The sequence below is a fragment of the Xenopus tropicalis genome, chromosome 3 (genome assembly GCF_000004195.4).
Source record: "Xenopus tropicalis strain Nigerian chromosome 3, UCB_Xtro_10.0, whole genome shotgun sequence".
NCBI classification, from domain to species: domain Eukaryota; kingdom Metazoa; phylum Chordata; class Amphibia; order Anura; family Pipidae; genus Xenopus; species Xenopus tropicalis.
Window position 1 is genome coordinate 136975928 of NC_030679.2, and position 22746 is coordinate 136998673.

The 22746-nt window shown below is 42.1% G+C and overlaps 1 protein-coding gene across 2 annotated transcripts in view; it reads left to right on the forward strand.

Annotated features, from left to right (window-relative positions):
* Positions 1–22746, forward strand: part of LOC100497990 (collagen type V alpha 3 chain) — a 132058-nt gene that overhangs the window by 59712 nt on the left and 49600 nt on the right. Inside the window, exons 5-14 of one of the 2 annotated variants that reach the window (XM_012953005.3) lie at positions 1186–1317; positions 4283–4465; positions 12369–12500; positions 12589–12747; positions 14175–14222; positions 14311–14352; positions 16168–16230; positions 20711–20785; positions 21692–21772; positions 22449–22505. In XM_012953005.3, the coding sequence (XP_012808459.1) occupies positions 1186–1317; positions 4283–4465; positions 12369–12500; positions 12589–12747; positions 14175–14222; positions 14311–14352; positions 16168–16230; positions 20711–20785; positions 21692–21772; positions 22449–22505 (972 nt within the window). The remainder of the gene's footprint in view (positions 1–1185; positions 1318–4282; positions 4466–12368; positions 12501–12588; positions 12748–14174; positions 14223–14310; positions 14353–16167; positions 16231–20710; positions 20786–21691; positions 21773–22448; positions 22506–22746) is intronic. The other variant, XM_004918818.4, reaches the window with a different exon arrangement.

The window sequence follows — 22746 nt, forward strand, 5'->3', positions numbered from 1 at the left end:
CGGCCTATGAAATAGCCGCGTTTTGGGACTTTATGATAAACACCGCTGAGTTTTGTTGGTGCTCTGTTGTGATGCACTGTTCATAAATACTGTCAAGTGGCAGAAATATGGATCCAGATGTAATATTCATAGCTGTCTCTGTAGGGAAAACTGACACAGCTTAAATTATTGCAAAACATGTTTTTATGATGTTTTCTTTAAATGGATCTTAAAGGAAAACTATACCCCTGAACAATGTAGGGGAAATATATTTAATAAAACAGCTTATATGTAAAGCCCTGCTTCATCTTAATAAACCATTTTCATAAAAATATGCTTTTTAGCAGTATTAGCCATTGGGTAACCCTATATAGAAAACTGCCATTTAAAATACTAAGGGCTGCCCCCTGGGATCAGACAATTCACAGTGCACTCAAATAAATCAAGGCACACATATATGTTAAGGTGGCCATACACGGGCCGATTCTAGCTGCCGATATCGGCCCCCAGCAGCATATCGGCCTGTGTATTGGCACTAACGGCGGGCCTGCCCGACCAATATCTGGCCTGAAACTGGCAAGATATCGATCAGGCAGGATTAAAAATGTAGTCGGATCGGGGGCCGCATCAGCTCCCAAACCGACTGCACCTATACCCGTCGTTGTGATTCGATCATTTGGCCCCAGGGCCAAACAACCGAATTAGCCTGAAATAGCCTGATATCGCCCACCAGTAGGTAGGGCAACCTCACCAAGCGAGCGGATCTTAACGTGTACGCCCACATTAAGGCCTCATCAGCCAATGAATAGACAATGTTCTGTCTTTTACTCACACACTATTTCCTGTTACAGTTAGAGCTGCATTAATTCCTGTCAGCTGATCTCTGAGGGAGCACACAGCCCATTACAAAATGGTGGCTCAAGGGAAAAGATACTAAAGGGCAGTATTTATTGAGATATATATTGCAGTTTAATGAGATTCTTTAATAGGCTACTTAATATGATTTCAACTGTCTGTTGGTTAAGTGTTAATTCTGGGGTATTGTTTTGCTTTCACCCTAAACTTTTCTTTTTTATTTTTTTTATTTTTTTTTTTATAAGAAAGACAATTGCATTTACAAATAATTTTGAAACCATGTATATGTTTTGAAACTTGTACACTTTGTATACATGTTCTAACCTTAGCTGATCTGATATATCTTGGCAGGGAGACATCCAGCAATTAATGATTGTGCCAGACCCCAAAGCCGCCTTTGACTATTGTACCAGTTACATGCCAAGCTGTGATTCTGCTCTGATCTATGCCTTACAAGCTGAAGACCCTCAATTTCCTGAAGAGGTAAGACCACTATGGGACAGGAGAGAGCATTAGTAGCCAGGATTTGACTGGAATGTAAGCATACACTGCAATAAGAAAATGGCTATGAAAAATGAAATCATGTTCGTTACTAAGTAAAGGTGCCCACAAACAAATCCGAACCCATGTAAGGATGTGCATAGTGATATATAAAATGTAAAGGCAATAATGCACATATATAATCTCATATTTCTTTAGGAGAAAGAATTAAAGGGGAACTCCACCCAAACACAGCTTAAGTTTTTTAAAAAGTAAACATAATTTTAATCAACTTTGCAATATACATCATTTTAAAAATATGCCACCTAACACCCAACTCAAGCCCCTGTTCTCCTACTGAGTTGGCTAACTATTTTGAAAAAAAAAATGTAACAGAAGTCAACGGTCCTCAGCCTGCCTTTAGCCTGCATCCTCCAAATCCCATAATGCCCTCCATATGTGATGTCAATTAGAAAAGGAACATTACAGTGCAATGCATTGTGGGTTATATAGTTCCTGCATGTTGTCTGTAAGCTGTGGGGAAGTTGTTCCAATTTGTAACATCATTGTTTTAGTCCCTCCTCCCCTGCCAGGATTTTGAATGATGCAGAAAGAGAAGAACTGTTTTGCAGCTGGATTTCAGCATATAAAAATGGTATTTATTTATATTTTTTGAAGGAACGGATTACAGTGATTTTTCGGGTTCGGCCAAACCCCCGAATCCACCATAAAGAATTCATCCGAATACCGAACCGAATCCAAATCCTAATTAGCAGATGCTAATTAGAATTTGGAAGGATTAAATGTTGCTGCACAGAAAGCGCTGCGAAAAATTTCCCACTTCTGTGTTAACATGACAAAAAGTCATGTGATTTTTAGGATTCGGATTTGGTTCGTCCAGGACCATGGATTTGTCCGAATCCTGACGAAAAAGGCCAAATTCCGAACAGAATCCTGGATTTGGTACATCCCTAGTTTTTGTGTTGTTTGGGGCTTCTGAACCAAATGTTGGTTTAAAACCGGAGTTCCCCTATAAGCATTGTGTATTCCCTTATAAGGACAAATGTACTCCCTGAACTTACAGGGAACCCAACATGGAGATTTATTTATTTTTTTAATGTACAGTATTTATATAAATGGTGGGATCCATGTGTTTATTTATCTAACACATGATTTGGTACACACTGAGAAGGCCTGATTCCCAGCTTACTAGACAGGCGTGAAATTCAGGAAGGATTTTGGCCGAGGTATTGCTGAATACCAAGCCTTCTCACTCAGCAGATGGAAAGTCAAGGGATGTCCCAGCTGAAATGGTAACAGCTGGCTCCCAGGGCTGGGACTTGGTCTGTCTCATTCACATGAACATGACTCAGGGCACTGGCATCCATGGCTGGGAGGCAGCAAGGAAATCCGGGGGCTGTGTGTATCATCAAAACCCGAGAGAATTGGGCCGTTACTTTGCAGATCAGCACATTATGTCTTGGCCACTGGATCATCGATATCTGTGCCTGTACTTTGGCACCAGTTTGTGTTTATATGCAAATAAAAACTAACAATACAGTGTATTGCCTGCAGTTTCTGGGATAAAATAATTAGTGAGTAATAATAAATCAGTAATTTTGGCAGGGCATATAACAAGCTAGGCCAACAGGTAGCAGAGAGAGAGGAAGCGCCTGATACAAAGACAGTGAAAGTTACAGATGAGTTCCCACGGTTATTCACGTGTGTATTGTAAGGTCATGGGCCCGAGCCAGGAAAATCTGTCACTTCTGCCAGCAACAGCTTCATTCTCTCTCCCTGCACCTGCTGGGTATGGCCTATGGGGCAAGAGGGTTCTCTGACTTTCAGCTTAGCAGCTTCTAAATACCCTCTGGGGACCATCCTGTGCCAAAAAAAAATTACAAAAGGCCAGTGCTAAAGAGGCAAAGACATCAGATGTCCTGTCTGTCGGTCCAGACATGGAAAGGATGAGTAGGATAAGCAGAAAGCACAGCGGCTGTATTTCCTAATATCGAGAAAACAAGTCCTGTTTTATCTCATGGAAAACTTTACCCCCCCCCCCCCGTGATACAAAGACAGTGAAAGTCCCCATAATACAAAGACAGTGAAAGCCAAAAAATCCCTCCCTATTAATCATCATAGATTCTTCCTAAGAATGCTTCTGTTACCCTATATAACCCCTCCCTATAAGTCTTCCCATTACTTTTTATACCCTCTCCTTATAAATCCTACTATTGCTCCTTATAACCCCCTTAACCCCTCTTATTGCTTCATATAACCCTCCCTATAACTACTCCTATTGCTTCATATAACTCTCCCTATAATTCCTCCTATTACTTCATATACCTCCTTCCTATAACTCCTCCTACTGGTCCATATGGTCCATATAACCCCTTCTACTACTACTTCCATTGTTCCATACAAATACCCCTAAGTCATTCTTTTACATAATGTAATTCTACCTGTAACTAAGTACTCCATGTAACCCTCCCTATAAGTCCTCCTATGGGTCCATATAGCCCTTATCTATAACTAATCCTATTGTTTCTTATAACCCCTCCATAAATCATCGATACTAGCGGGCCATAGGAGGCATGGACAGACCATAAGTCATCTCCCCATAACTTCTCCTGTTACTTCTAGTACTTCATATTCAACAACTGCCTATATTTCCTACATTTGGTACATAGAAGTTGTTAATATAACTCTTCATATTGTGCCATATAACCTCTCTATTTATCTAACCCTGTTGAGCCATATGTCCCTATTGGTCAGAATAAATCTCCTCCTTGATCTTACTCCTTGATTCTGTATAAATCCTTCTTTCTGGTGACTGGGTGGTTGATGGTTTCTTATGGTCTACTGTTAATTACAGTCATACTGTACTATTGCATTTTTAACATTCCTCTGGGTGTTTCATTTGGTTTCTCTGCACTGTCTTCTTGCTGATGCTTTCTTGGCCCCACAGAGCATTCAAGAAACTAAGCCAAGAAAAAAAGGCAAGAAAGGGAAAGGCAAAAAGGGCAGGAAGGGCAAAAAGAAGAAGAAAAAGTCTGTCGTTGAGGAGACAGAGCCCACTCTCAGCACTATCATGGCTGTTACACAAGGATATACTACCTCATCAATTACACCAGCGGTCACTATCGTCACGGTAACGATACTTCCAATAAGCCATCCTCATGCCACCATGTCACCATGCTTGCTAACATTAGGTTCCAGAAAATTTCCAGTGCCATTATTCAATAACAGTGTGCTATCTGCTCATCATTTTCATAAGCTATACAGTAGTAATGTCATGCATTATAAGATTTGTGTGTATAACTTATATAATAAATACTTTTAGAAAAATGCCAGGGCTGAAGTAGTGGTAGGAAACAGAGATGTATGCCATGAGTACAACAGGGTGGTGTGTAGAGCTAGTGACCGGTGGGGGTACGCAAGCAAGTGATTGGTGGAATTGGGGGTGAGCGAGCCAGAAACCACTGGAAGAGGGGGTGAGCAAATGAGCTGGGGTAGCAGCAGGGGGAAGGAATAGCTGCAGGTTGGTTTAAACTAAATTGTGCTGGGTTTAAATCAAGACTTTTTGATGAACCATTAAGTTTGGAATGCTTGTCATAAGCATACATTTGAGTTCAACATTAAGAAGTAAAGTTTCATAATGTAAAAAGCTGTCAATGATTTATCACGCCATTTGCTAAATGGAAGTCATAACATTGTTTTCCACAACATTTGACATCTGTTTTCCACCATCTCATCCTGGCACTAACCCTTTTAAATAAGCATGTGAAATCTCTTTTCAGAAAGCCAAGATCTGTTCTATCTCATTTTACTGCTTGTGCCATATGCAGGGCTGAGATGTTTCAACAAGGAGATTGTTGCTAAGAACAAATCCATGGACACCTCAGCTAAAGGCTGTTGAGCAATTACTGCATCTGGGTTGCCTAAATGTTTCCTGATAGCCACAGCAGAAAGCTATGCCAGAAAAGTAACACTAGTAGAAGTACTGATTAGTAAAATGCACACTATAAACTAGTTATGTTCAATCTCTACTTCTGCCAAGGAAATCCACTGCTAAACATTGTAATAACAAGCTAATAGTTTAATTAAGGTCTGGTAACCAATAGTAGCCAATCAATTTTGAATAGTAGACCAGAAAATGCTACCTTTTAGGCTAACTGGTTTGAAATGGAACTAGTAGTTTGGGAAAAAGCTGCTCCTACACCTTTCAATGTTTTCCTTTAGAAATCAAGTCAGGTATGAACAGCAGGAACTGAAATATCTTGATGCATACCAAAATTAGAAAAGGTGTCTGTTTGTGGTGGAATAAATGGAATTGCCATTAGGAAGAGAGTTGGAGGAGGAGTGTCATTCTCAAACTCACATTTCTCAGCCTTTACTGCTATGTTCTATTAACAAAAACATATAACCACTTCTTTCACATGTTTCCTGTCTTTAACTAAGAAAGAAGGAAAGATTTGATTATCATCCAGATCATACCTAAAAATGTCATTAATGAAATGTTGACGTGGTTGCAATGTTACATAAACTAAAGGGCATAACTAAGTATTCAAATTGCACATACCTAGTTTAAATGATGTCTTCTTCTCTTTTTATAAAAAGATTACTTGCCCCCTTAAGGTCAAGTTTAGAAAAAATGGTGTCAGAACAGAGTCTCTGAAACAGTTCCATGGAAATAAAAGCTAAGGTATAGGTAGAGGCGTTAAAGGTCTTTCTTATTGTTTTGCCTTCCTGATACCTACCTTTCACCATGGCCTGTCTGTCTTTGCATACTTCATCTTCCAACCAGAGTGGTTCTGCCCCTATGACCTGTTGCTGAGACCTTTACTTTAGGCTCTCACACTACTCATTTATCAGTTTCCTTTCTGCCCTTAAATTCAAGGATGTGCTATGTGAGAAGGTGTAAGAGCATCCATTTTTAGCACTACGATTTGCATTTTAGCACAGTAAGCCTTACAGTATATCAAAGCCAAACCTGGAACCCACTCGAGGGTAATTGGAGACTCTCCCTCAACAGATTGCATCATGTCTCATGATGTACAGGTGCTTTAGGGTCACTAAAGTACCTACTGTCACCAGAAATATTCTCGGGAGAATATAAACAGTTTAGCTCATTCCTGTTGCATTTCCAGGCTGCTTTTTTATTTAGATTTTAAAGCTTAAAGTGATAAACATATTAAGTCATAATCTCATTTTTATTAGGTGGGCCTACCATCTGTTAGAGGAAAATGGCATGGCAACTGTATAAGACAATCTTCAGTGTCCTGTGTCCACTGAGGCAGCCAGTCAAACCTTGGCTCAAGGTCACTGAACCATTGAAGATTACACTGCAGAATTCTGCAGGTGGGCTGTGAATGGCTTTGAAGCATCATCATCAAATTGGATGGTCTAGTTTGGCAAAGGATAAACTGACTAGGGATTGGTATAACAGACTCTTCAGAGTAACTGATTCCCACCTCAGTCCAGTTGGATCATGATGTTAGAGAATAAACTTCTGAGAAGATTAGACATCAGGTTTCTTGGGTTATGCCAAAAGCACCTCTACCAGTTCCCTCAGACACTTCATCAGGAGAACTGGAACCCTTGCAATTGGTGTTGGTTCATTAGAACCCATCACTTGAAGAACAGTTACAGAGACAACATCTCAATCACTTCCAGTGTTGTGGCCTTTCGGGTCATTAGCTGAGGAATTGACCTACCCATCCTAGTGGTAAATCACATTTCTGCTCTGATATAAAGATGTACTTCCCTTTCAGATATTTCAGGAGTAATGTTTCTTTTCTCCTTTCTTTATGGGCAGGAAGGAGTCTCCTGCAGGTTCCAGCAATTCATGATTCAGGAACAAGCAGTTTCTTCTTGGACTATTGCCTTTATCAAGACTCAAGACGTTTCTCTCTTCCCTAAGTCACAGCCCGTTGTTATCAGAATGGCTGATGGTACCAGTCAGGCACCAGTCTGGTTTGAACCCATGTCCTTTGAGACTCAACTTCTGCCTGAAACGATTAAAAGTTCTCACTACAAATTTATGTAGTTTACCCTGGTTGAGGTTCCACGATCCATTATCATTGACTGGTCTGAGGGACTGGTTAGTGGCAGGGGTAGTATAAGAAGCCTTATAAGAAATACAAAACTGGACATAACAGGGTAAGTGATACCATTTATTAAATAATTTAGATCATAAAATGTAAACTTTGTGGATGACTTAAGTCCCTTCTTCGAGCATGGTATAACACAGCAACTAAAATATGAGATTTATAAACACTAGCACAGGGTTAAAAACATAGATATAAATCTGACATGTATGTATACAATTCATTCCTAAATATTCCTCAGCTGTGATTCCTCTGAAAAGGTTTATATAACTCACACCTAGGGGCTGATTTACTTACCCACGAACGGGTCGAATGGAGTCCGATTGCGTTTTTTTCGTAATGATCGGTACTTTGCGATTTTTTCGGATTCTTTACGAATTTTTCGGATCCAATACGATTTTTGCGTAAAAACGCGAGTTTTCCTATATATTACGAAAGTTGCGTAAAAAGTTGCGCATTTTGCGTAGCGTTAAAACTTACGCGAAAAGTTGCGCATTTTTCGCGTAAGTTTTAACGCTACACAAAATGCGCAACTTTTTACGCAACTTTCGTAATGGATACGAAAAACTCGCGTTTTTACGCAAAAATCGTATTGGTAACGAAAAATTCGTACAGAATCCGAAAAAATCGCAAAACATACGAAAAAGTCGCAAAATGTTCGTTTTCAAGTCGGAACTTTTCCAATTCGGGTCGGATTCGTGGGTTAGTAAATCAGCCCCCTAGTTGAAAGGTGACGGCAGTCCTGAGGCATAAGTCTTCAATAAAGCAAAAAAGTCTTTTGAAGGGTGTCCACTAGGTGCAGAATTTAAATCCCATCAGCAGCATCAGGATGATATCTGTAATGTTTATATCTGGACTCAAAGCTTCAGTCCTGGCACATTCTAGGATATTACATTTCTGCATGAATATATATTCCTACTTGTTTCGCCCATGTTGGGTTTTAGTTGTCCTTTAGATGTCCATTAGTATCATGGCTCAAAGGTCATTAATACTGTGGTTATTGCTGTAGAAATATGGAAGATCTGTTTCTCCACAACTGATATTAGATATCTATTGGCATAGTGTTTGGTCAGTTTCATCCACATATAGCCCTGTAGCTGGGCATTTCATAAGCAGGATAAAATTGATCTAGGGTTGCCACCTTTAAATTAGTTAAGTTTTGGATTTGGGGTGTAGCAGATGACATCAGGGGCAGAGCTACTGACATCGGGTAAGGCCAGTGACTTTTAGGGGGCAGACTGGTGACGTTTAGGAGGCAGGCTAGTGACATCAGGGGTGGGACTATGACACAGTGGTCCATGATTGGTCGCACTGTGCATCATTAAGGTATAGAAAATCTGAAATCTGGGAAGGCAGTTTTGTACTGCACAGCCCCTGAAAAACCATCAAAACCTCACAGATGGCAACCCTAGATAGACCACACTGCATGGCCTTCAGGAGAATGATCTCTTTATTATGTGTTCCTGCTGGCAATGTGGTATAGGTACCCAGCCTGTAGTGTAAACGTTGGTGCACATTTCACACTTGGCATTCAGGCAGGCAGATATGCCTCTTTCTGCTGGGTCACTTGCAGAGCTTCACACAATTAGTTTTTTTCATACTTTTTTGCAGCCCATCATCAAACTGCTTGATGGGTTGAAGTTTGCCTAAGGTGTCTAGGTGTGGATTATAAGAGACGAAAAGTAGGATATGGTTATTTTTTTTGGTTTGCTTGTGCTGGAGTAGGTTGTGCCAGGGTATGGCAACAGCTCTTTTGCTTTGGTATCTGTGGTTATGATGTTATAGTCTTGTTTGATAAAATTCATCCTCTCTTAGGTGTTGCCCCTGTCGACAGGGTCTGAGCATATACGATTACATACAATATCGTATTGCTTGGCTGTAAATGATAGTCTTATATGTTTGAAATGGAAATTGTGATTTCTGAGGTATGTGCCTTTTGCATAGGGAGGTCACAAGGATATTGCCCTTTATTTGGATATTGGTGCCTAGCAAACTAATTATTTGAACTCGATAAGAGACCCAGCAGAAATCGGCCAAGTGTAAAATGTGTCCCCACATTTACACTACAGGCTTTGGGCCTATAACACATTTCTAGTAGGAACACATTATAAAGGCATCAAACGTTTGCAAGTCATTCAATGTGGTCTAACCTGTGTGAGAAATTTGTTCAACTACAGGGCTCTATGTGGTTGATACCAGTTAATCACTAAGCCAAAAGATGTCCTACCTGAGATCCACTATCCATTGTGAAGGAGCAGGTCTCCTAGTAGCAGTGCAGTTCTGCAGCAGTATTAATGACCTTCATGTCACGGCACTGGGCACTTTCAAAACACAACAGGAGCAAAAGGAGTGGGAAAATAAATTCATGCAGAAATTCAGTAGCCAACAAAGCGGCCAGATATCAGTATTGCTAAGTTCACATTAATGCTGCTAGTGGGATTTGAGTTTTGCACCTAGTGGACACAATTCAAAATACTTTTTTTAAATTTTTGAAGACTTACCGCCACTTTACAACTAGGCGTTACTGATGTTAACCTCTGTAGAGGAGTCACAGCAGTTGATCAATATATATGTTCCAGAATTAATTGTATACATACATGTCAGGTTTCTAACCCTATGCTAGTGTGTATAAATGTCATTATTTTTTAGTTTCTGTGTTATACCATGCTCCAAGAAGGGACTTAAGTTGTCCCCAACGTTTACATTTTATGATCTAAGTTACCCAGTAAATGGTATCACTTACCCTGCTATTTGAGTTGAGTGTCAAAGGACATAGGTTCTAAACTGACTGGTGAAACATCAGCCATTCTGATAACAATGGGCTGTGAGTTAGGGCTGTGATAGATGGGGAGATTAGTCGGCGGGCAACAAATCTTCCTTGTCGCGGGTGACTAATCTCCCCGAAATGCAATCCCATTGACTAGAATGTAAATCGCCGGTGGGATGGCATACGTGGCGCCAAAATCACCGAAGTTTCCTTTCAAGACAACTTTGGCGATTTTGGCAAAATGCCACGCTGCGTATGCCATCCCACCAGCGATTTACATTCTAGCCGGTGGGATGGCATTTCGGGGAGATTAGTCGCCCGCGACAAGGAAGATTTGTTGCGCGGCGACTAATCTCCCCGTCTTTCACAGCCCTTAGGGAAGAGAGGAATGTCTTGAGCCTTGATAAAGGCAGGGTCCATGAAGAAACTGCTTGCCCCTGAATCATGAATAGCTGGAACCTGCAGGAGACTCCTTCCTGACCATAAAAAAGCAGTAAACAAACATGGACATTTGATATCTTTATCAGAGCAGAAATGTGATGTACCATCAGGACAGGTAGGATGATACCTCAGCTACTGACCAGAGAAGCCACAATACAGGCAGCAACTGAGATGCTGTCTCAGTAACTGTTCCTTAGGTGATGGGTTCTAACAAACCAATTCTGATTACAAGTGTTCCAGGTCTCCTGATGAAATGTCTGAGGGAACTGGTGGAAGTGTTTTAGGTACAACCCAAGAATCCTGACGCCTAACCATATCAAAATGTTTTTTTCTAAAATGATGATCCACTTGGATTGTGCTCAGAATCAGTTCCTCCAAAGAGTCTGGTACACCAATCCCTAGTTAGTTCATCTTTTAGCAAACTAGATAATCAGATCTGATGATGGTGCTTTTAAGTCAACTAATTCCATAAAGTATCCACTGTGCACCTGCAGAATTCTACAGTGTAATCTTTATTGGGGCATTGACCCTAAATGAAGGTTTGAACGGCTGCTTCAGTGGATTGTCATACCCAGCGGCTATGGCTTGAATGATGGTCCCATTAGTCTCTTCATCAGCATAAATTATTATATTATAAATTATGCTTTTTAAAGAAAAAAACAACTGTAACAGAAATGAGTAAAACTGTTTCACCCTAAAGCTCCTCAACTGCAAAGACAGAGCTGAAATCTGTTGAGTGATCTGTTGCTGCTTTTTCTCCACTGGGTTCTATATCTGGCCCTAATATACTGTTAGGCTTACTGGGCTGAAAAGGAAATATTAGTGCTGGGAATAGGTGCTCCTACACCTTATCACACAGCACCCTAAAATCTAGTAGGAGAAGAGAAACTGGCGAAAGAATAGTATGAAAGGTCTCAACAACAGGTCACAGAATCAGAGTCACATTAGGTCAGAGGGTCTGTTAAAGGCAAAGTATGCAAAGTGAAGGACAGACAGCAGAAAGGAAAAACTATGAGACAAGCCGGGTCTAATACCAGGGGATCAATAGGTACCAAACAAAGTGCCAAAGGAGGATCTGAAAAGAGGAAAAAGTCAAACAAGAGGTCATATGGAAACACAATACAAGCAGAATTACAGGGGTATGCCAGAAGAATATCTGAATATTGAACAAGGGGCACAGCACCTTTAAATAGCCAAACAGCAGTGTATGTCAATGCACATTCATGCTGCATCATAATGTACTGTTAGCACTACCTAACCATTACACCTGAACTGGTGTGACACCACCATGAGAGGGTCGCTGGGCAAAGTCCCCTGTTGGCCGACTGAAACTGAAGACGTCCCTTCAGGCGGTAAGTGTGGACCTAACACTACCTGTTGGTTGCTTGATCTGATTTCCGCTGCTGTGTTCTAGAATTCTAAACATTCCACTGTAGGAAGACAAAGTAGCAATGACCTCTCTTCAACCATTTTATATAACCTATGCCTACTAGAAGAGTATCTTAAATGAGTTTGAGCTGTGGTGCCCTGGAAAACACGTGGCAATGAAATGACAGGCACACAATTTGCTCCAAGTCTAGAATCTCAATGCAACCATTAGATACGTGAGTGCTACCTGCTGGTTGGTTACTGTGGGTTACTAGAAATGGAGCACATTTTGCACTATTTATTACACAAGCCTCTTTTTTTCTCCATTGCAAATAACTAACATGTTCTCCATATTAAATTCACCAAAGACAGAGACAAGAAAAACACGTATCAGAGAGGAGGACCCTTTATCTGACTACGATGACTATTATTATACTCCATCGCCTGAAGATGTTACAGTATCAACAGTGATTGCGAACTGGACAGAAATGGATAATGAGGTGATGAACAGTGAGAAAAGTAGAAATGCATGAGTACCATTCATGGGGACTTTAAGAGACTGATTTGGAAATTACATCTTTCATACAGGAAATGACAGAGATGTACATTTTTGGAGAAGAGGAGAACAACACAAGAGGGAATGACTATGAGTTCACTGAGTACGACGATGAAGATTATGAAGAGAAGAGGAGGAGATATGGACCTGTAGAACGTGGTGAAGTGGAAACTCAAGAATCTAAACCACAGGTGAGACAATTTCTTCCTGTGCTCAAGTACAGTAATTTCTAGTGGAGAATAGTTATAGGGAGAGCTTCTAGAGAACAATAGAAGGACTAAGGGTATAGGTATGTATGTATGTATGTATGTATGTATAACTTTATTTATAAAGCGCCACAAGGGTACACAGCGCTGTACAGTCTTACAGATATAAATAAATACAATAAATACATATATATATATAAGTGCCATGTGGTATGAGACACAGTAGGAAGAAGGTCTCTGCCCCGTAGAGCTTACAATCTGAGTAAAGTATATGGAGGTAGAAGGTATATGGAGAAAAATAAGTTATTGTAGAAGGATTTTATGTATAAATAGTTGAAGTTTGGTTTACAGAGTTAAAAGCATAGAAGGAGTTATGGGAAAGGTTATGTGGAACAATATGTAGAGCTCTAGGGACAGGTTATATTGAGAATATGGGCAGTTATAGAAAGGGGTTTATTGGCCAATAGAAATAGTGAGTAGGAGCGGGAGTAAAAGTAGCGACAAGGTCAGTTTTAGCAATACTGGGGGTAATTATATCTTAGTTGGGATCAAGTACAGGTACTGTTTTATTATTACAGAGAAAAGGGATCATTTAACCATTAAATAAACCCAATAGGGCTGTTCTGCCCCCAATAAGGGGCAATTATATCTTAGTTGGGATCAAGTACAGGTACTGTTTTATTATTACAGAGAAAAAGGAATCATTTAACCATGAAATAAACCCAATAGGGCTGTTCTGCCCCCAATAAGGGGTAATTATATCTTAGTTGGGATCAAGTACAGGTACTGTTTTATTATTACAGAGAAAAGGGATCATTTAACCATTAAATAAACCCAATAGGGCTGTTCTGCCCCCAATAAGGGGTAATTATATCTTAGTTGGGATCAAGTACAGGTACTGTTTTATTATTACAGAGAAAAGGGAATCATTTAAACATGAAATAAACCCAATAGGACTGTTCTGCCCCAATAAGGGGTAATTATATCTTAGTTGGGATCAAGTACAGGTACTGTTTTATTATTACAGAGAAAAGGGAATCATTTAAACATGAAATAAACCCAATAGGACTGTTCTGCCCCAATAAGGGGTAATTATATCTTAGTTGGGATCAAGTACAGGTACTGTTTTATTATTACAGAGAAAAGGGAATCATTTAAACATGAAATAAACCCAATAGGACTGTTCTGCCCCAATAAGGGGTAATTATATCTTAGTTGGGATCAAGTACAGGTACTGTTTTATTATTACAGAAAAATATTTTAAAATATCAGTCTGGCCTTGTGAAGCTGAACTTAAAACATTAGTATAAACTACCTTCCCAATTCTATTTTACTATATGATTATTCACTGACTGGTTCATTTAAACCACTTACTGATATAGAGTGACCTAAATCCATCTTTCCTGTTTCAGGAAGGAAACTTGAAGGGAGAGAAAGGAGAACCAGCCATCTTGGAACCTGTGAGTATCGACATGCAGTGACTTTACTAAAGGAAAATGTAGGTCTCTCTATGGTTGATGAAAGGTAAAATGTTGTCTTGTTTTCCAGGGCACTGTGATTGAAGGGCCACGTGGAAATCCAGGGTATCCGGTAGGTAGAAAGAAAACTCTCAAATAAACATAAAGCCACCACATGAGCCTGAATCTCACACCTCATCTGTAATAGTATATCCCAATTAGAATATACATCTGGTCCTGGTATCCACAGAATGCCCAGAACTCACACTTCATTATTACACTACCACAGCATTCTGATATGGTACTTATCCAGCCAATCTTGTAATTACCCCATTGTCTACGTATTTATCATCTTGTCAGAAAGCTAAAATGGAGGGTACCAATCATATGTACTTTGCTGTACTGATATGGCTCCATTTACAGGCACTAAAACAAATACCACCCATCATGTTTTTCCCCACTGTGTAGTGCCACTAGGCCTGGGATCCCTAAGCTTTTTTACCTGTGAGCCACATTTAAATGTAGAAAGAGTTGAGGAGCAACACAACCATAAAAACTGTTCCTAGGGTGCAGAATAAGGGCTGTGATTGGGTATTTGGTAGCCCCTATGTGGACTGGCAATCTACAGGAGGTTCTTTTTGGCAAAATTTGCCTTCAAGTCAAAAAAGCACCTAATTTCAGACCACTAGAAGCAACATTCAAGGGGTTGGTGAGCAACATGTTGCTGATGGAGGATCATCTAATTGCAACATCGCTCAACCCTTTGAAATCAGCACAGTCAGAGGCCACGCACTCTACTCTCTACTGTGGGAGCTGTCAGGGATAGTGATGAGCGAATCTGTTCTGTTTCGCTTCGCCGAAAAATTTGCGAATCTTTCAAAAGATCCGCGAAACGGCGAAAAATTCGCGAAACAGCGAAAATGTCGCGCGGCTATTGTTTCGTCGTCCATGGCTATTATTTTGTCGTGCGGCTATTATTTCGTTGCACGGCTATTATATTGTCACCCGCAGCTATTATTCTGTCGCGCGGCTATTATTCTGTTGCGCGGCTATTGTTTCGTCGCCCGCGGCTATTATTTTGTTGCGCAGCTATTATTTCGTCGCACGGCTATTATTTTGTCGCCCGCGGCTATTATTTCGTCGCGCGGCTGTTCTTTTGACGCCCGCGACTATTCTTTTTTGACGCTGGCGACAATTTTTGGACGTGGGGCGAATTTTTCCGCGGCAAATTTTTTTATTCGTTTTGCGAAACAATCCGCCAATGGCGAAACGCGGAAATTTGCCGCAAATCCATGCCTGCCGAAACATTTCGCCCATCACTAGTCAGGGATTAAGTACACATGGCACCTAGCACAGATGTCATTCTTAGGCAGCATGCATACTCATTTTTTTTGGCTCTAGCTTCAGAGAGTGAAGAGCTCGACTGCCAACCTTACTGATTGCAAGAGGATCTAAAATATAACTGGTGGAACTGAATTACTATACTCAATGGTAGAAGAAAATGAGACATGTATATAGGAAAATGGCTGCTTTTACAGGATTCCATATTATGCCTTTGGAGAACATTTGGGGAATCTATTAATGCCATTAAAGTGGTATGCTTTGTGAATGGGGCTTTAATATTAGCAAATACGACCCATACACTTTGCATTACCCCATATGTCTAGGAATTCCCATTCTTTTAGAAAGACCATAGAATGTATTATACAGTTGAAAACCTATATCAATCATTCTGAAATTCCTTTTGGAAGATATCTTATCGCTTCTTTCTGTCAACACCCCCCCACCCCCCCATATAACATAGAGTAGTTATTTAGTATGTACACAGTACTTATATGCTTGCATATCTGAAGAAGATTCCAAGGGCAAAACGTCTGTGCCTTTAATAATTCTTTTAGAAATGTCTCATGGTCCAGTTTTTTATATACTGTATTTTATTTTTCTTTAGGGAGATCCAGGTCCTGCTGGGCCCGTTGGACCCCCTGGGCCACGTGGAGATCCAGGTGAGAGGGTAAGAAATCCAATTCCTTCACTCAATGCAGAATTGTGCCAAATTATGGGGTTATTACTAATTATTAGTGGGGATTATAGCCTCCGGGAAGGGACTGGGGCTGTGGGGTAGCAGGTATAGTAGGGAGAGATGGTGCATATAGTAGCAGTGGGGAGATAATAGCCTCTGGGAAGGGACTGGGGCTGTGGGATAGCAGGTATAGTAGGGAGAGATGGTGCCTATAGTAGCAGTGGGGGGATAATAGCCTCTGGGAAGGGACTGGGGCTGTGGGATAGCAGGTATATTAGGGAGAGATGGTGCCTATAGTAGCAGTGGGGGGATAATAGCCTCTGGGAAGGGACTGGGGCTGTGGGATAGCAGGTATAGTAGGGAGAGATGGGGCCTATAGTAGCAGTGGGGGGATAATAGCCTCTGGGAAGGGACTGTGGCTGTGGGATAGCAGGTATAGTAGGGAGAGATGGTGCCTATAGTAGCAGTGGGGGGATAATAGCCTCTGGGAAGGGACTGGGGCTGTGGGATAGCAGGTATAGTAGGGAGAGATGGTGCCTATAGTAGCAGTGGGGGGATAATAGCCTCTGGGAAGGGACTGGGGCTGTGGGATAGCAGGTATAGTAGGGAGAGATGGTGCCTATAGTAGCAGTTGGGGGATAATAGCCTCTGGGAAGGGACTGGGGCTGTGGGATAGCAGGTATAGTAGGGAGAGATGGTGCCTATAGTAGCAGTGGGGGGATAATAGCCTCTGGGAAGGGACTGTGGCTGTGGGATAGCAGGTATAGTAGGGAGAGATGGTGCCTATAGTAGCAGTGGGGGGATAATAGCCTCTGGGAAGGGACTGTGGCTGTGGAATAGCAGGTATAGTAGGGAGAGATGGTGCCTATAGTAGCAGTGGGGGGATAATAGCTTCTGGGAAGGGACTGGGGCTGTGGGATAGCAGGTATAGTAGGGAGAGATGGTGCCTATAGTAGCAGTGGGGGGATAATAGCTTCTGGGAAGGGACTGGGGCTGTGGGATAGCAGGTATAGTAGGGAGAGATGGTGCCTATAGTAGCAGTGGGGGGATAATAGCCTCTGGGAAGGGACTGGGGCTGTGAGATAGCAGGTATAGTAGGGAGAGATGGTGCCTATAGTAGCAGTGGGGGGATAATAGCCTCTGGGAAGGGACTGGGGCTGTGGGATAGCAGGTATAGTAGGGAGAGATGGTGCCTATAGTAGCAGTGGGAGGATAATAGCCTCTGGGAAGGGACTGGGGCTGTGAGATAGCAGGTATAGTAGGGAGAGATGGTGCCTATAGTAGCAGTGGGAGGATAATAGCCTCTGGGAAGGGACTGGGGCTGTGGGATAGCAGGTATAGTAGGGAGAGATGGTGCCTATAGTAGCAGTGGGGGGATAATAGCCTCTGGGAAGGGACTGGGGCTGTGGGATAGCAGGTATAGTAGGGAGAGATGGTGCCTATAGTAGCAGTGGGGGGATAATAGCCTCTGGGAAGGGACTGGGGCTGTGGGATAGCAGGTATAGTAGGGAGAGATGGCGCCTATAGTAGCAGTGGGGGGATAATAGCCTCTGGGAAGGGACTGGGGCTGTGGGATAGCAGGTATAGTAGGGAGAGATGGTGCCTATAGTAGCAGTGGGGGGATAATAGCCTCTGGGAAGGGACTGGGGCTGTGGGATAGCAGGTATAGTAGGGAGAGATGGTGCCTATAGTAGCAGTGGGGGGGTAATAGCCTCTGGGAGGGGACTGGGGCTGTGGGATAGCAGGTATATTAGGGAGAGATGGTGCCTATAGTAGCAGTGGGGGGATAATAGCCTCTGGGAAGGGACTGGGGCTGTGGGATAGCGGGTATAGTAGGGAGAGATGGTGCCTATAGTAGCAGTGGGGGGATAATAGCCTCTGGGAAGGGACTGGGGCTGTGGGATAGCAGGTATATTAGGGAGAGATGGTGCCTATAGTAGCAGTGGGGGGATAATAGCCTCTGGAAAGGGACTGGGGCTGTGGGATAGCAGGTATATTAGGGAGAGATGTTGCCTATAGTAGCAGTGGGGGCAGGGCCGGAACTAGGGGTAGGCAGAAGAGGCAGCTGTCTAGGGCGCAACGATTGCGGGGCACCACTGCCTACCCCTAGTCTGCAATAAGCTTTGCGTTGCTGTGCATTGCACATCACTGCCGAACCCCCCCCCCCTCGTACTGCGCATGCGCGTCAAACAACAGGGAGCGGGGGTGCGCGGTGCATGGGCGAGGTGGCCAACCGGGTAGCCTAGGGTGCCCGGTCAGCTCGGCCCGCCCCTGAGTGGGGGGATAATAGCCTCTGGGAAGGGACTGGGGCTGTGGGATAGCAGGTATAGTAGGGAGAGATGGTGCCTATAGTAGCAGTGGGGGGATAATAGCCTCTGGAAAGGGACTGGGGCTGTGGGATAGCAGGTATGGTAGGGAGAGATGGTGCCTATAGTAGCAGTGGGGGTATAATAGCCTCTGGAAAGGGACTGGGGCTGTGGGATAGCAGGTATAGTAGGGAGAGATGGTGCCTATAGTAGCAGTGGGGGGATAATAGCCTCTGGAAAGGGACTGGGGCTGTGGGATAGCAGGTATAGTAGGGAGAGATGGTGCCTATAGTAGCAGTGGGGGGATAATAGCCTCTGGAAAGGGACTGGGGCTGTGGGATAGCAGGTATAGTAGGGAGAGATGGTGCCTATAGTAGCAGTGGGGGGATAATAGCCTCTGGAAAGGGACTGGGGCTGTGGGATAGCAGGTATAGTAGGTATAGTAGGAAGAGATGGTGCCTAAAGTAGCAGTGGGGATAATGGACTCAGGGAAATGCACTTTAAAAATATATGAAGTTTGGAGTAGGGTAGACTTGTGGCAGAAGCAGAAAATGTTTGTGGTTTTTACTGTTGCAAAAAGTGGAAATGCCCATTCCTAACTCAGAGAGCTACCATTTTGTCTAAATATTTTTAATATTTATAAATCCCTGTGAGTTACTTCTATTTATTATGATTTAACAATTCAAAAGGGCTTAGCAGCATATACTCTGGGAACACATCAGTAGTGAAACACAGTCTATGTTAGATGTGTTTTGCACACCTAAAAAGCCTGTTCTGAACACCCCTGACAATATGTTCTCAATAAACACACTTTGTATTCTGAATGAGCTGAATAGTACTGCATGCAACTGGGGAATTATGGGTGCCAGAGTATCATTGCTGTTTTTTTGTTGCTATTGGGAATTATTTAGACCAGAAGGTAGGGGGCGCCATAGTTGTTCACAATGCAACTTATTATAATTTCATTTGTGCCATCACAGTGTGCTTGCTAACTAGCATGTTCCCAATGCTCTCAGCCACCCAATGTGGTGTTCAACTCCAGTATGATGGTGATTGCCTGCTACTAATTGCAAGCTCCAGAGTCAACCTTTTAGCCAGTAACTTTCATGGCATAAAGCATGCCTTGTTTGTTATGCCTTAAAAGGGTGGTTCACCTTCAAGTTAACTTTTAGTATGTTATACAGTAGAAAGGCCATTCCAAAGCAACTTTTAATTGGTCTTCATTATTTATTTTATATAGTTTTGAATTATTTGCCTTCTTCTTCTAACTCTTTGCAGCTTTCAAATCAGGGTCACTGACCCTTGAGCCAAATAAACTATTGCTCTGTGAGGTTATAGTTTAATTGTTATTGTTACTTTATATTACTTATTTTTCTATTCAGCCCCTCTCCTATTCATATATCAGTCTTTCATTCAAACTGCACCCTGCTTGCTAAGGTAACTTGTATCCTAGCAACCAAATGCTGCAGAAATTCCAAGCTGGAGTGCTGCCGAACAAAAACTGAAATAACTAAAAAATTACAAATTATAAAAAATGAAGGCCAATTGCAAATTGTCTCGGAGTATTGCTCTCTACATCGTACTAAAAGATAACTCAAAGGCGAACAACGCCTTTAATAATCAGCTCTTGAGAATGTCTCAGCCTTTCTGTAGGCCCAACCCTTGGTTGGATTGTAACCCCTTTGGATCATGGGTACTTTGGGCACACATAATATTTACTTCTACATTGCATGATCTGTATAAATGGACATGGAAATCCTTAGTGACCTCTAATATCCTTATGTTATGCCCCAGCAACGTCTTCAAGTTCATTAGCAGGGAGTCTATGAGAAGACATGATATAATGGTGCTTCTTCTGTATTCCTTGGAAAGGAGCCCAGTTTGCTTTTCCTTTAATAAGTCAAAGGTGTACATAAGGGCACATTTGCATTCATGAGAGAAGCCAATTAGTCGTTACATCTGAGTACAAGCACGCAGGTTTGGCAGGGTAATGTGCATGACTGTCACGTGGGAGGCAGGAATCTACTATGTGATGTAATGAAACGTGAGGCGCTCCAGACATCACTGCCCCTCAAGCACAACTGTACCGTGAGCGTGTCATTGCACGAGTGCGGATGCAATAACACCTTGGGACTAACATAACTCTCACTATCCTGTCTTTTTAGGGTCCTCCCGGGCGACCTGGTCTTAATGGAGCTGATGGTATCCGAGGGCCTCCTGGAAACACTGTGTTGCTCCCTGTAAGTTGATGGAGGCCCTGTAATGTACTGGGATTGTGGGTAGGCATTGGAGCATAAAGTATTAACAACTTAAAATGGGAACTCCACCCAAACACAACTTTAGCTTTTTGAAAAGTAAACATAATTTCAAGCAACTTTGCAATATACATCAATTAAAAATATGCAGCTTTTTCATGTTTTTAAATGTAATAATTTGGAACAGTTCCCTAAGCCCCGCTCTCTGTCCTCCTGCTGATCTGGCTGACTACTTTGAGATTTAAATAAAATGCAACAGTAGTCGACTGTCCTCAGCCTGCCTTCAGCCTGCATCCTCCCAATCCCACAATTCCCTGCTCACGTGATGTCAATAAGAAAAGGAACATCACAGTGCAATGTATTGAAGAACTGTTTTGCAACTAGATTTCAGCATATAAATATATATATACATACAAAGTTATTGCTTAGTAATAAAGTAGAATGCTACTCCCCCATGGGTTTTAAATTCCAACCCTCCCCAAATAGTAACCCCCCTACTGCATTAGCCCACTGCCTAAAAGTCAGCTGTTTCCCTGTACCTGTTACTAAAGAATGGCACAGCAGGACTGAAGGCCACCATGTTTGGCCACCTCACATTCAGTGCCAGCTGTATGGAGGTAATTTCCAACCAAGGGCATGCACCCTGGAAACTTACCACACTTGGTCCTTGGTTTAGAAGTAGGGTACTGTATAGTGAAAGATAGTTACCCCAAGTATTACAGTTCTTATTTTGTTGTTAAACAGGCTCGAAATGTGAGATTTGCAAGGTGTTGGCAGTCTGACAGCACTGAGTGTTAAGCACTGAGTGTTTATTGTACCATTGTGTATTCAAGGCTATTCCTTCCTTACATCAGTATTTTTTTGTCCCAATTTCTCTCCCCCCCCCCAAAGTTCCAGTTTGGAGGGGATTCTGGACACCAGACAGTGTCTTTCCAGGAAGCACAGGCACAGTCCATCTTGCAGCAAGCAAAGGTAATGAACTGCATCATAACTTGCACATTTTTGGGAAAATGATTGTTGGGGCATTGTGCCTCTATGGCTGTTGTTGCTAATGTGAATTACTCTCTTGCTTTGGGAATCTGTTCTATAGAGTCAGAATGCTGGTAGCATGAACAAGGCTTTAAAAATAAAGCAGATCTTTCCCGGCAATTGCCTTGACCATTGTATTGATTAACTATATATAGAGAATGGGCAACCAGTATCATTGCAGCTATATTTTTGGGATTCATCAGTCCATTATGAGAATAAATGTTTCAACCAAATTCACCCACAGTTAGGGTTCTTGCACATGACAGAGTCATTTATCAACCTTGCCCTATGCATGCCTGAGTATTCCCTAATGCCCTTCCATGGTGGATTATAAAACTCCCAGCTAGGGCCTCCTGTGGAGTACTTGTGATCACCAATTGGTCATTGGCTCCAGTGATTATAATAACAGAACCTTAATTGTTTCTTATTGCATAGAGTATAGTATTAGCAACATTACATATTGCTCTGGGTTGGAGGTATAATCCTCTGCATCTCGGCATATTACATTTGCCCTGTAATCATGGTACTTTGTTTTTTTGCTATGTAAAGTTTTTATCCTACAACAATGTCACTCAGTTCAATTTATATTAAATGTGTCATGGTCTTTTTGTATTTCCAGCTGGCTATGAAAGGACCCCCCGGTCCAAATGGGATGACGGGACGTTCAGGCCCCCTCGTAAGTATATTTCATGTTATAGTTACAAAGTTGATTTGGGTATAGAGATATACTTAGCTATAGAGATATATTTAGCTATAGAGATATATTTAGCTATAGAGATAACAGACCCTGCAACTGCTGAGGGGGTGAGGAACATAGACAAGACAAGTGGTATTTCTAAAATTTATGCTGTAGGGCTCAGTAACGTCCTATTCATAAAGCCCTGGCCTCAACCCAAATAAACACCTGTGGGATGAAT